Raw genomic sequence first — 14,455 nt, 5'->3', positions numbered from 1 at the left:
CAGTGCTTGTTTAAGGTCACTTCCTATTCGCATGCTGCTGAGAGTGTGCCTGTCAATCACATGTAATCACACAGAGACTGGCTGCTCCTGAGGCAATACAGCTGGGAGCAGAGAGAGCAGACGGCTGTATTAGCCCTCCTCCTTCTCCTCCTCCTCCTCCTCCAACACAAACTCAGCTTTTACCCCAGAACTCTGTAAGCACCGTCTGTGATTTCAACACTTCTGGAAACAGAGACGTATAGGAACTTAGGAGTGAAGATCAGTGCTGCTTAAACCACCAGGTGATCACAATGATGCATATTTTCATACTTTTAACTAATGTCTTAAAGAGTTCTTTCTGTTATGCTGCATTTTGCTGTATCAAATGTGAAGTGGAAACATTCTCCTGACAAATAACAAACAAAATGGTACCAAACTCTTTCCTCCACTTTCATACAAGACACTGCCAGTGACCCCCGGGCTGTTGTCATGGTTCCTTTCTATCTAGTATCACAACTTTTTCTTCTCTGTTCTGAAAAACCTGTTGACATGTTTTGGCAGTCTCCTCCTCAAATCAACACTTAATTGATGGTTCCATTTGTAATAAATATTAAGCTTTTGGATGTACAGTATATTGATGCCCTTATTAAATGAGCTAACATGTATGGACACAGGGGTAGTGAAAAATAATTTCCTAGCTTTAGAGAGAAAATAAAAGGAAATGACTTGTTCTTACAAGGCAAGGGGAGCAGCCATCTTCTACCTCAAGTACAAAAAACTGCTCCAAGTACAAAATGGAAGACCAGATGGAAACGGAGTTCCTCGGGCACCAACAGATGCTCCCAAGAGGACACTTGGCGCATAGTCTCTTACCCACCATGATACGTCTGATGAAGGCAAAGCCAGTCAAACACATGCACACTGTTATTCCATATTGTTTTAAGGCCAAATGTTTTCACTTAAGTGTGACCACAAAGCACAGACAATAAACAGAATTCTGCCTCAGTGCATTTTCTGTAAGAAGATACAGAACAGACACCTGATGCTTGAACAAGAACTTGATCAGTGTATGAAGTCACCAACAAACCCTTAGACTGGACACAAAGAGACATGGAGCATAGTTTAATGTCTGCCTTACTGGATGAATGACTGCTTAACTGTCTGAGGGGAATTGTAAATACAGCAAATGTCCGGGGAAACCTGGCTTTCCCTGTAAAACAAAAAATACACCCACCTGGAAGAGTAACACGAAGAGCTTGTGTTCTATTAGATCACATCACATGACCAGACAATGACATCACAACCTGCCCTCGAGCTTCATCACTGTACCATGACACACATCCCGATCACAAGTGCAGCTTTTTTACAACTACTAGAATTACTATTTTAGCATCTAAAATAAAATCATTTTAAGTGAACATGTCATCCTTCACATTATTGTAAGCTACATTTGTTTATTTTAGATTATTAAGACGGAACCAAAACACCACAGGACCGAACCACTGCTACCAGTGCAGGTGCAGTCTGTTGCCACGCAAAATCAATCCAAGACACACAAACCATTTGGCACAAGGCAGTTTATAGTGTATTAAACTAGAAATTATAGACAATATTCCCATGAGCAAAATTATACATAGAACATTCATATTTATCCTCCACTTTACCACAGGCACACATTCCACAATGAATTTAAAACAACCACTAAATTAATCTTAGAAATGTCTCGAAAGAATTTCAATTCACAGCTTAAGAATGAAATGTTGTCACGGACAATATCATGAGGTTGGAGAGTTACTACGAAGCACATTAGCACATTATCAGGCCAAACAAAAAAAAATACATAAATAATAGAAATTAAAAGAAACAAGGACTTACCTTCTCATTAAACTTGAACTTGACATAGAACCAACTGGACTTGATCATCCTTCTCTCCTCTATTTCTAACTGATTCAGGTAGCTGAGGCAGCGTTGTCTAACTTTTCTCCAAGAGTGATGTTGAATGTGCAGCACTGTGGCACTGAAATGCTTCTGCTACTTTATCCTGACGCTCTTTGTGCTTGCTCTTTTTCGCTGTGCCTCTGACTTCAAGCCTCTGTGCCTGCTACTGTTTCTTTCACTCGCTTGTTTTCGTGGTGTAGTCTGCTCTGCAGTGCGCGTGTGTGTGTGTGTGTGTGTGTGTGTGTGTGTGTGTGGCTTGGCGAGGTTGGAAGGCTGACAGAAGAGCTCCTCAGATGGGCTTCAGCTGTGTTCAGCCGCAGTGGCAGATGCCAGCAGGGAAAATGTTTCCCTTCTGAGTGGGCAAAAAAAACAACAACACTGAAGTACAAGCCCCCCCTCCATTGCCCTCTCCCTCTCTACTTCTTCTAAGTTTCTTTCTCCTGTCTATTCTATTTTCTGCCTTTCACTCCCTCTTAAGCTCCATTTATTTTCCCTTCTCTACCCATTTACTCACTTGACATCTCCCTCCAGTGCTTACTATTGCTCTTTCTTGTGCTCCATTTAGCTCTTTGACCCAGACCTCATTTAACCTCCTTCTGTATCCATTTCTCATTTCTATCTTGCCTCTCACTGCTGCTGCTACAGTAATATTGGGCTATTATTTCTGCAAACAACAGAGCTGATGATGGTCCGACCCTAAAGACACAGCCTCACCATGAGCCAAATACATGCTGACGGCTGAACAAACGCAGTCATGTCAAGATCAGACTGAATTAGGGCAGCAGCCAAAAAAAAGTCAACACACTGCCACTCAATGTGATTTTCTCTTCACCCACAGTGATTGCAACTTGACTTTGTGAAATATAAATATATTGATTCAATTTAATATAATTACTGTACTCTTATGCAAAGATGAGAACTTAAAGATATATTATTTCTGACATTTATATATGCAATTTTACACACAGCTTGTGTAATGTGACAATATTTATCTGCATTAATTTTTCACCAAGATCTTGTATTTGATAAAGTTGGGCTGCTGTGTTAGGTCTTCTCCTGTTTATAGTAACTACTATTAAATATTAATAAGGAAATATTAAAGTAGGTGACATTGGGCAGTGTATTTTATCAATGTGTGCAAGTGAAGCTGCAGTTTGGACACAGGGATTTGATAGGGGGCAGCAAACAACCATCACATATAGGACCTTTCCAAAGCACCTTCAGTGAAGCTTTAAGGACTAAAAAGGCCACAGCCAGAGCAAAAGCTGGGCCACCCAGCCAATGTTTACTTTCTGCCACTCCCCTCAGCACACAGGGCCCAGATCCCATACACACAACACCACTGTGTATATAATCATGTCACCTTTGACTATGGCTTGAGATGTCTGCCAGCTAGATTGGGCTCCTGTATCCCACAGAATTTAACCAAATTTGGCAGCTCATGAGTTTAAGTGAGACAGGACAGCGCAGGGTTATAAACAAAAGCATTAACTGTATTAGCATGCATGGAAACATAGCATCCCTTGGCCAGACCTTTACCCAGGTACAAATTTGTGCCAGTTCAAGAAAGCAACCATCACTGTTGGACAATTTTAAAGACTTTAATGTCCTTCTTTGACTGCTTTTTTTTTACATGGTCATTGTTTATTAGGTGAGGTTTTGTGTGATAATTATAATGTGATGTCTGGCGATAACAGTTTGGCTTGTAAGACCAACAGAAGAGAGGTTATCTGTGGTTCAAAGATCTTTCTATGCAACCGGAGGCTGTTTATGCAATATTGGTTGTTTTCTTCTTCTGTGTTATTAAAGGTTTAACTTTAGCCTATTATGCTCTCGTTCATTCAGATGTTTCTTCTGTGTATACTAACGTTACTGATTAGTGTTATTATTTTTAATGGAATTATGATTCAACCTCTCATTCCAGAACTTCAGGCAGCTTGAAATCAATAAAGTATTCAATCAGTGAACATTTTCAGGGGCTGAGACTAATCCACTAATGAGATGTGCTGTGATGAACCAACAATAGCAGTCTGTCTTTTAGGCTCGACAGCTTCTGAGCACAGACTTGACATGGAGAGACAGATTTGCCATCTTATCAACTTAACATCTTATCAAATGGAAAAAAAGGTTAAGCTTTAAGAAACTGTTATTTTGTGGGTGGAACAATCCTATTTTTCTGTTCTACGGCCGACTACATGAACCCTATGTACTAAATATTTTTGTCTACTCTCCCCAGGAGTCTTTAACCCTTCCCTCTACCTTTTAGCATCCTTTTACTTTAGATTCGTGTCTCAGAGAGAAGCAGTGGAGTCTTGTCAGATGGGCTTATCTTCTGCAGTCGGTCTAATCAAAAGAAAAACAAACAGCAGGCTGTTGTATATTGTTTGCTTCACTCTCCGTTTTCTCCTCATAAGTCTTATCTTTCTCTCGTCTTCTCACTTTCCCCTCTCCTCATGTCACCCACAGGGAGCCTATGGTGCTGTAATGTTAAGTGACAGCCTGCCTGCTCACTTCCCACGCACATGCCTATGCTTGGCCAAGTCTCTCGTGGTCATTGCAGTGCCTGGATAACAGAGCTGCAAGAGCTCACTGGGGTTAAATCCAACAAAACAGAAGAAAAGTAGCTCAGGGTATCATTTCGCAACTTGCTGTAAATTATATGGTCAACACATAAAATCAACTTGGATCTCCAGTTATACAATTAAACATAGTATACAATTTCAGGGGCTGCACAGTGGAACAGTGCAAGGTTAAGGAGCATTGTTTCCACATGTTATCAGCAGGCAGGAGGGGCAGAGGAGGAAGAACTTGGTTTTTTCTTGCTCCAGTTTCTTGACAACTATCTAATACGGGGATGCGTCTCACAGGCACATGTGGTTTGATGATATGTTTCCTTCCGATTTCTCCCTTGAATTCCTCCTTCCCACGGGGCTGAACAGAGAAGCAGCTTTGAAAGCGTACAGAGCCCATGGAGCTGCCTGCCTGCACAGGCATTTTCCAGCCGGGGGCTCTGATTCTCCTGGGTGTTAACACAGGCCTGAGTAAGTGTGAGTGTGTGTTTGTGAGTGTAGTACGTACATGCGGAAGTCTGTGTATTTGACATCAGTGGCTGCACATGCTCATCCAGGTGTGTCCCTTGCGCATGAAACGAGGGAATGTGAAACTCAAGAGATTTTCTTTCTGTGTATCTGTTTGTCTGTGTGCTCGCAAGCAGACTTCTCTGCCCCCCAGTCTTGCCCCTCCTACTACAGCTGCCCAGATGTTAAATCCCTCTGAGTTATAACACCTGCTCCAATTTTCCATTAAACCCACTGGAATAAAAATAAAAGTGAGCATGCAGAAGAAAACACAAAATCCGGCCGCAAACTATCTATACTTCCTTAAATGCTCTTAAGGGTTGTTTTTATCCTTTGAGCTCTTACGGCAAAAGTGTTTGATAATGAAAACTAGGCCCCTTCCATAATCAAATGTACGGTAAGATGATATACAAAAGTAAAATCTGGGAAATAAAAAATGTTTGTCTCATTCCAGTTTGCCTTGAAGAATGGTTTGTAGGGAAGGAGAAAGAGAAGGAATAAGAAACCTGGATGATAATATTGGAACTCCTTCTGCTGCTGTCTCTGCTATACTGCTTGCATACACCTCGAGGCAGTGGCCCCAACATGGCACGGCAGTGTGCATGTTTCCTCTCTTCCTCTCCAGGGGCTGTACTGGCCAGCAACACAAAGGCCATTTCCTGTTCTCCACACAGATATACGAGTTGAAGCTGAGTCTCTCTGATGGGCAGATAATAGAGAGTCTGAGTTCCATCCAGGCCACAGCCAGGAAATCATGTTAGCCTGCTCCCTCCTCCTACTAATACTAGGGATTATGGCACAAATGACTTTTAATGCAACATAGTAAGTCAAAGTGTATTAAAAAAAAAGAGTTGCAGGAATAACCTGTACTGCACAAAAATGCATGTTGTGTAATAATAATTACTTTATGAAAGAAAACACATGGAATAAGAGATTTTATTTCAAATGGTTGCATTAAACACAGTCGTTCTGAACTCTACATTGAAAACTATGAATGGAAATCTGAAGCCAACCTATCGAAAAGGTGTGAGAACATTTCATTCCTGACCAAAGTGACTGACGGTGCCATGCAACAAGAGAGCAGTTGGCTGCACAATCAAGTCAATTTGAAATCACTGATTAATTATTATGTTATCGCTCTGTAAAATAAGAACCAACAAGCATGCCACTGGTATCTGAAATACACCGACCGGAGTACGTAAGTATTCACCACACAACACAACTATCTACTGTGGAAAGAGACAATAACACAAGATAAAAGGCACAATCCAGTGTAATTGATCTAAGTATGGCAACAGTGCGTGTCTGTTTTTGGGCTTAAGAAGCCTTTTTGTAGAACTAGTGTTACTTGTATGGCTCACTGTGCACGCTAACAATCACTCAGTTGGAGAGAGAAAAATGTAAAGTACTCAAGCAGTACTGTGGGAAAAGGTTGAGGTAGAATTTTTAAATAAACTCCAAGATATAAAGTTTACATGAATAAACTCAAAAATGACAGTTCCATAGAAAAAATGAGCATTATATTCCCCTCTTGTGTGCAATGTTACTGATAAGAAATTGAACAAATAAGAGACTTGTTCCTCTCTTCACAAACCATGGCACAGTTTAGTGGTGTTTTGCATAAACTAAATACCTACAAGACCTGAGTGCTATGACGCAGCTTGTTTACATGTAATTATGACCCTGCAGAGATAATTACAAGGTAAAAGGCAACACACATATAAACACACAGCACACAAGTACACCGTCCATGGGAGAGATGTGCGCACAAACATACACGTGTATGGCAATCACACACACACACACACAAAACAAGGACTACCACTATCTTGCATTCAAATCTGCACTTAAAGTGGGGGCATCATCCAACTAAAGGTGAACAGGCAATTGAAAATGCAGAATACAAGAATGTATACAAGACTACAACTGGAAGCTTAATGTCAAAAAGTATCATGAATGATGAAATTTAACAAAGACGTTGAGGATAGTGAAATGGTGGTAGAGGAGAGGTAGAGGGATAATCTAATTATCTCGGACTTCAAAAGAAAAGTCTCATTTATAAAACTGTGTGCACGCAGGTCCCAAGACAGTTCTCCTTTCTGAAGTAATTGCTATACTTAAAAGTCGGATTTCTGTGCATGCTTCTCTAACACTGGAGCCAGTGTGGCACAGACATCCAGCAGGACAATGTTTGGACGTCCAAACTGGTCGATCCCGCCTCATCCTCTAGCAGGGCCAAATAATCAATTTTGCGTCATTGTAATTACATTCATTTTTCTCGCCTCCACCAGCTTCAGATGCGGCAATTAAACTGATTGTAAATGACAGACTGCCCAGCACAATTGTGACATGAATAATACATTTAACTTGTCTAAACACTGTTACAATACTTTCTTTGTTAAATCATTTATCTAACATTTTGCAATTACAGAGGTTTTGTATTTATTTGTCGTATTTTTTTGGGTGTGTAAGTCAGTCATCAGTCATCATCTACCGCTTTATCCTCAACCAGAGGGTCGCGGGGGGTGCTGTGCCAATCTCAGCTACATCGGGCGATAGGCGGGGTACACCCTGGACAGTTCGCCAGTCCATCGCAGGGCCACACACAGATAGAGACAAACAACCATTCACTCTCACACTCACACCTATGGTCAATTTAGAGTGTCCAATTTACCTATCCCCACATTGCATGTTTTTGGACTGTGGGAGGAAGCCGGAGTACCCGGAGAGAACCCACGCACACACGGGGAGAACATGCAAACTCCATGCAGAAAGGCCCTTGTTCCAACCGGGGCTCGAACCCGGGTCTTCTCGCTGCAAGGCGAGAGTGCTAACCACTACACCACCGTGTGGCCTGGGTGTGTAAGTATAGATGCATATATGCATATAGATTTGTTTGTTTGTTTATATGTCTCATCCACACTAAAAGAAAACAAAAAAAAATCAACAAAAAAAGTGTCATTAGCAGTAGTAAATAAATTTGTTTTACACAGTAATTTAATGTTCTGGTTATTCATCCTTCTGTCATCATAGTCTCCATGAATGACCACACATTTCCACATTTATTTAGTTTTTTTAATAAATCCCAAACTTTGTGTAGAAAGTGGAGTACACCTTCATAAATGCAAAGCTTTCTGTCATAAAGTGTCATTACAGAGAGCACAAGTATACTTTGCAGCATTGTTTCTCAGCTAAACCCTTATCAGTTTGACCTTAAGTGGTTGTTGCACTGATGGCTTCTCTTATGGCTTTCTCAGTAACAACACTTTCTGGGACACAGTGGTTGCCAGGCAACCAGAGTCAGATAGCAGGGCTTCTCGACTGGTCTGATGACCTCACTCCAGGGTTGATGGAGCAGAGTTAAGGCTGATAATGACTTTTACGAGCAGGTACATGTTGGTTGCTGTGCGTCCTCTGCTGTTTTCTTGGTCCATTTTCATTCAATTCTGATAAAACCCTCCAACACCCTCAGAATATCCCTCTAAAATCACTTTAGTAATGAGTTACAAGGTTAGATTAGATACAACACATGTAAATTTTAAAGAACATTAAACCGTACTGTCCATGGTCATTATGTGGAAATTGCATTTGCATTACATAAATTGGCCATTTTATATCACACTGATTTGATATTAATGGATAACTGAATATGTGGTATTTCAGTGAGACATAAGCTTACCCAAAGAGAAATCTTAGTGCGTCAAGAGTAGTAAGACTACAATCTTTACGGCCACTGGAGATTTTTTAGAGAGAGACTTTATGTGTGTGAGAGGTTGTTAAATTCTAAATATAAAAATAATACAAATGATAAATGTATATCTCAGACTGAAGAGTGAATGACACAATAGCTGTTTTACCTCGTCCAGTTTTTCTGGGATACACAAGATGAGCCCAATCATTCTCATGTCCTGCTGTTTATTCCTCTCATATGAAAACACTGATCTGTGTGTGTTGGTGAAATGCGGTCATTTCTCAGGCCCATACAAACTTTGATTATGAATGGTGAGAGTGCCATTTGGCAGATCCTGAGAGATCCTGCAGAAGTTGATTTAGACACACAGTTATCTTTTAATGCAATTGAAAAAGCTGGGTTGTCATCACTACAGAATCAGCAGGACATTTGGACCGGGATCAGGTTGTGAAGGGAAAAATAAGCTCCATAGAGAAATAGGCAACAGAAACAGGAGGGGAAGTGATTCCATGTTCCAATGACTTTCAGATGCAGGAACCAATGCCAACTTCATGATGTCTGAGTTCACCTCCTCCCTCCCTGTCTGAACGCCTTCGCACGCATTCACCCTCTGCTCCCTTCTATGAGGGAAGCAGGCCACAGACCCAGCTGTCCCAGCCCTGGTTGGTAGACAGATGAGATGAAAGCAGGAAACAGAGATAAACACAGACTAATTGCTCACAGAGATGTGGGATGGGGTGAGTGGAGTGGCGGTGGCGGCGGTGTGTTAGATGTAGAGGAAAAAGGTTCAGAGACAGAATGGCTGAAAGTAGAGTTGGCGCTATTCTGCTGCTGGGTTGAGTGATGCTAGCCAGGTCAGAAAACTGGAAGACACCACTTCCAAGTCATTAATAGAAAGAAAACAAACAATGATTTAAAAGAAGTAGAACCAGATGAAAATCACAGAGGATCATGAGAAAGTGAGGAAGAGAGCCTCCTGGTACCCAGAAAAAACAGTCCACAGTGTTTTATCACACGCATAACAATTCATTTTCATAAAATTCCTGCAATTACAGCAGTTGTCTTTTTCTTTTGGGCTTTGCACTGTTAATGCCAATAAATGTTCATTAAAACTAGAGATAAGTGGCTGAAGATTAACAGTCGATGCTAATTGCTCACTTATTTGACACAAAGTCTGGCAGGAGACTGGTACAGATTGACATGACAACAGTGTACAAGTCTAAGTCAAACAATTTTAATGATTGTACACAATTACTGACATAAATGTGATCAGGCAATTATGTTAGAACTGTGACAAACCTAGTTACAACACACACACTGCTTGATATGACTGATTTCATCATGTGCTGCCACTTTAATGGGCCTATGAGGCATTCTTTTGGAAATGTATACTCTCAGAGTGGTGTAGATGCTGCAGATACTTTTTCCAGCTAAAGATCGGCTACAATAATGGCTAATGGGAGGACAACACAAGCTGAGCTAAGTCGTGTGTGTGTGTGTGTGTGTGTGTGTGTGTGTGTGTGTGTGTGTGTGTGTGTGTGTGTGTGTGTGTATGTGTGTGTGTGTGTGTGTGTGTGAGACAGATCGTGGAGAGTGAGGACTTGGGTCAGCTATAGCTCAACCACTAGACATGCTTCACATGAAATACTCATTAACATAAGAGCGGATAAGGATTTTCTTTTTCCCAAAAAAAACATCCTACATTTATTTAAAACAGATTATTCATTTCAGATCATCTACTTGATCTAAAAGTACTATGTATGTGTGTTCTGACTTGGCAAATCTTTTTACATGAGCTATAGACCTTATTTTTGAAGGTGGAAGTAACTAATGTTCGGATTTCCTGTTAGTGTGGCACTTCTGGTGTTGGTTTCTTCATCCATGTAATATTACTGAACGGGAGGACAAAAAGAAGTGACCTCAAATAACTTACGAGGATATTTTTAATCATTTTGCACTTCCACTCTGTGTGGACGGTTGACTTAATGAATTAAATGAAATAATGAATTAATAATAGTCAGCAACCTGGTTTTAATTAGACATGCTGAAGTCGCCTTAAAAGTTTTACTGGCATTTCATGGCATAGCCACTTCCCTTGTACTGGGTGGTCTTCTGAATGTTTATTTTCAACACAGTGAAATTAAAAGACATAGGGACACTTCTGTGGCTTCTTCATATTTGAGGCTTTTAGCCACAGCATAGTTGAAAATTGGTATAACGCTTTACATCTACATGTTTGTTTTATTTGGCTGATGATCAAACATTTCTGTTCCATTAAAGGCTTTCACTTAAACAACTGCTGTCTCTGACACTAATAATGGTGGACGTCTACTAACATGTTTCTGCTAAAAATAGTCTACTGGACTGTGTTTTAGCAAAATGCTGGTGTTGCAATGCCTTTCCTGATACGGGGGTGATATATTGCGATATTTGGACACTGTAAGCAGGGCGATATACTGCTATATTTCCTCAATAACAATTACATTTGCATAAATAGATGTTTTCTTTGTGTAGTTGGAGTACTGGAAGAAAGTAGTTGGAGGCAACTCGTGGTTGGAGGCTTAAATACGAAAAACAAAACTGCAGTCAAAAAAAATTTCAACAAAAAATACAGTATTGTGCCATGAAACTGTATTGATATGTTATTGATATGTTCTCACACTCTAGGGCTTCACCCTGGACCAGTTTATCGTAGGGCCAACATATAGCAACGAAACAAGCAATCACTCACACCTACGACTAATTTAAAGTGTCCAATTAACCTCTGCATGTTTTTGGAGGAAGGGCCTGGACCGGGACGCAAACCAGCAACCTTCTTGCTGTGAGGCAACAGTGCTAGCCACGTGTTCCACTGAGTGGCCCTCAGACTTACAGGGAATAATCAACTGTAAATCCCATCATAATTGCTGTGCATCTCACTTTGTATCCGTATTCAAAAGGGTGTCCCTTTGAGCACACATGTTCTGTTGACGTTTGACATAAATATTAAGTGAACTAATCATACACTGTTGAGCAAATTGACTGGAGCAAAGAACAGACAGAAAAATATGCAATATCATAATTAGAAGCTTGAGTAGGTGGGATAATGAACAAACAATGCCAGAGAGACGCCTTCACGCTCAAGCTAAATGGGCATTTTGTATTTACTTCATTTCCTCAATGATTTACGTTCACAGTTTACATCACAGTCACAATCGTCCATAATCACACATGAAATAAAGAAAATCCCTGATGAATTATGGGATTACGTATTTCAGCATGCAATAATAAAAGCCTGAGAAAGGCAATGCATAACCTGCGTGCAAGTTGAATATACCAGTCTGCCAGAGTTTGATAAAGAGATTTTCTTCACAGCATAAAATATCTCATTGTGTTTTACTGCTTTCTACAAGTACTTGCTGTTGGTGAAATAGCAGACAGCTCAATGAAGTCCAATGAAGTGTTTCCATTTCATTGTCTGGCTTTAATATTTGCTTACAGTGACAGATTGTCAAGTTAATAGCAACTATGCTGATATGTACATCACTGCTCCTTTGGAGAAAAGATGTAAAGACTTGGGGCTGTCACTTTTCTCACAAATCATGCTCAAATTAATATGACATGGCATATAAAACAGTCGAATATGTCCATCAAAGACTCCACCGATTTGTTCATTACTTTGCCATCTATGGTGTACAACCAGAAATACTGTCACACATGTCACTGCTTTTCAAATGCTTTGTTTTTGTGTCTGCTCAGGACGAGAGTTGAACTTGTTTTTGTCACCACTGACACCACAAAACAACTGGTTGTGTTCACAGTGTCCTCTGCTGGACAACTTGGCAATTATTTCAAACAGTCAGGCGCACTTCTAGGCTGCACATTTTAAACTCTCTTCATAGTCAGACTGGCTATCAATATTTAGACCAGGCTTGTGTTATGACAGGAAATACACGCAGAATGATAACAAGAATGGAAAAGGTGCTGACACATAATAATACAAATTAGAGGTGTGATTATCTTTACTCTATAACCATGCCCTTTATTTAAGAGATTCACAATTATGATAAATGTCCAATCCAGTTGCGGCAGACCTAACTCAGCCACCTTAGTGCTTAATAGTTGTGTGTGTCCATTCACTCTTCAGCACTTCTGGCTGAGTTGCTATGACAGTACAGCCAATAAAAGCTCTCCTGTGCACCTCTCTTTGTGCTTTTTTATCCCGACAGAGGATAAGTCAGCATGAGACCGGAGCATAATAGCCTCCAAGCTATAACACTCATGATTCCAGAGTATGGAGAGGACGCCTGCTCATTCCACTGCCCATTACCACAATCCACACAGGGGCTCTTATGTGGGAGTGGCCCCATTAAAAACTTTGAAACATGCCTGAAAAATAGACTCCATCCCATTACCCATGCTCCAAAGCCACAACCATTACTGTGGATTGGTGGATGTTGGGGCCATATCTCTTTGAGATGGGTGGAGAGAACAAATTATTGATTGTAACCCTATGAACTACATGTGTAGCACTGACAGGAGAAATGCATCATGGGAGGAGGGTGTGCTGGGAGGAGAAGAGAGATCGTCTCTGACTGAGATCTCTGTTGCATCAGGCATTTCCACAAAACAGCAAAACATCAAAACATGCACACTAACACAGTAACATGCACTCTGCATGCTCCCTGACACACATTACACCCTCCCTGCTGCTTGGCTTGTTTCTCCCTGCCATTTTTTCTGAGTCTTGTGTCTTAGGGTATTGTATAGCTGGAGGCAAGTCAGTGAAGCAGTAGATGCAGCATAAAGGCATCAAAGCAGCCATCTACGCCCCGGCTCTTAGCAGGTCAACTCAAAGAGATAGCAGTGAGCCAAAAAATGCTTCAATCAAGGTTAACGGCAGCCTGGAGAAGACGGCTATCAAAGTGATGGAAGGCACAGCTTAAAGGAATAAAGGTAGATCCTATTAGAACTGCCATATTGACCGGTGTGAACCTCACCTTTTGTGCAAAGGTGAATCTGTATTTCAAAAATAATGATGGTTGCACTTAACCCTTACAAATATGAGGACAGTGCAATTTTATTGCGTCACATTGTATCATGGTCCCAGCACAAAGTGGAGCTGAAGACTTTGCTGGATGTCTAACACTGCAAGGATTTCACGTAGTCATACTCTGACACTTAGATAGCACAGCTTATAAGCAGCAGATCATAACATTTGCTGAAGCACAATTAAAATAACATAAACATGAATAAGAACAACTTTATAAAGATTACTGTATAACTAATAATAATGGTACGGTAAGACATTCTGACGATGTGATAACCTTAAGCAACAATATCACTTGTACTTAAGGTATGGTATGAGAGGAAATGTGAGTCACTTTTTATGGTAATCATAGTTTACGTTAAAACAAGCTACAAGCCAATTTTACTGACTTAAAAATTATACTCTTTTCTGCTATATTAATTTTGTCTTTTTGGTGTTTAAATCCTGAATTAAAATCAAGTGCTTCCAATTGATGACACAGACGACAGGTGCTGTGATTTATTGATTTGTTTTAGTGGTCCTCCTTATATCACGCCATGTTTGTGAACATTTCACTATGTGTGAGTGTTTCAGGGAAAGAAAAGAGTTTCAGTTGTATGTCCTGACTGAAACACTAAAGCAATACCATCTGACATGAAATATTTCAGTTTCATTCTTAGTAATGACTCTATCAGCCTCCTAAACCACTGCTGCTGGACAGCTGTACATTTATCTATTTCTAAATCCCTGATTAAGTGATTT

The 14,455-nt window shown here is 40.5% G+C and overlaps 1 protein-coding gene across 9 annotated transcripts in view; it reads right to left on the bottom strand.

Annotated features, from left to right (window-relative positions):
• Window positions 1-14,455, bottom strand: part of auts2a (activator of transcription and developmental regulator AUTS2 a) — a 270,916-nt gene that overhangs the window by 184,522 nt on the left and 71,939 nt on the right. The window contains exon 1 of one of the 9 annotated variants that reach the window (XM_058626849.1): window positions 1,855-2,041. The exons of the other annotated variants lie outside the window; for them this stretch is intronic. Within the exon in view, the coding sequence (XP_058482832.1) occupies window positions 1,855-1,902 (48 nt within the window). The 5' untranslated portion in view covers window positions 1,903-2,041. Of the gene's footprint in view, window positions 1-1,854; window positions 2,042-14,455 lie in introns of those variants that run through there. 9 annotated transcript variants of the gene reach the window in all.

This window comes from Solea solea, chromosome 4 (genome assembly GCF_958295425.1).
Source record: "Solea solea chromosome 4, fSolSol10.1, whole genome shotgun sequence".
Lineage (NCBI taxonomy): Eukaryota > Metazoa > Chordata > Actinopteri > Pleuronectiformes > Soleidae > Solea > Solea solea.
This window is presented reverse-complemented; position numbering and strand designations above follow the sequence as displayed.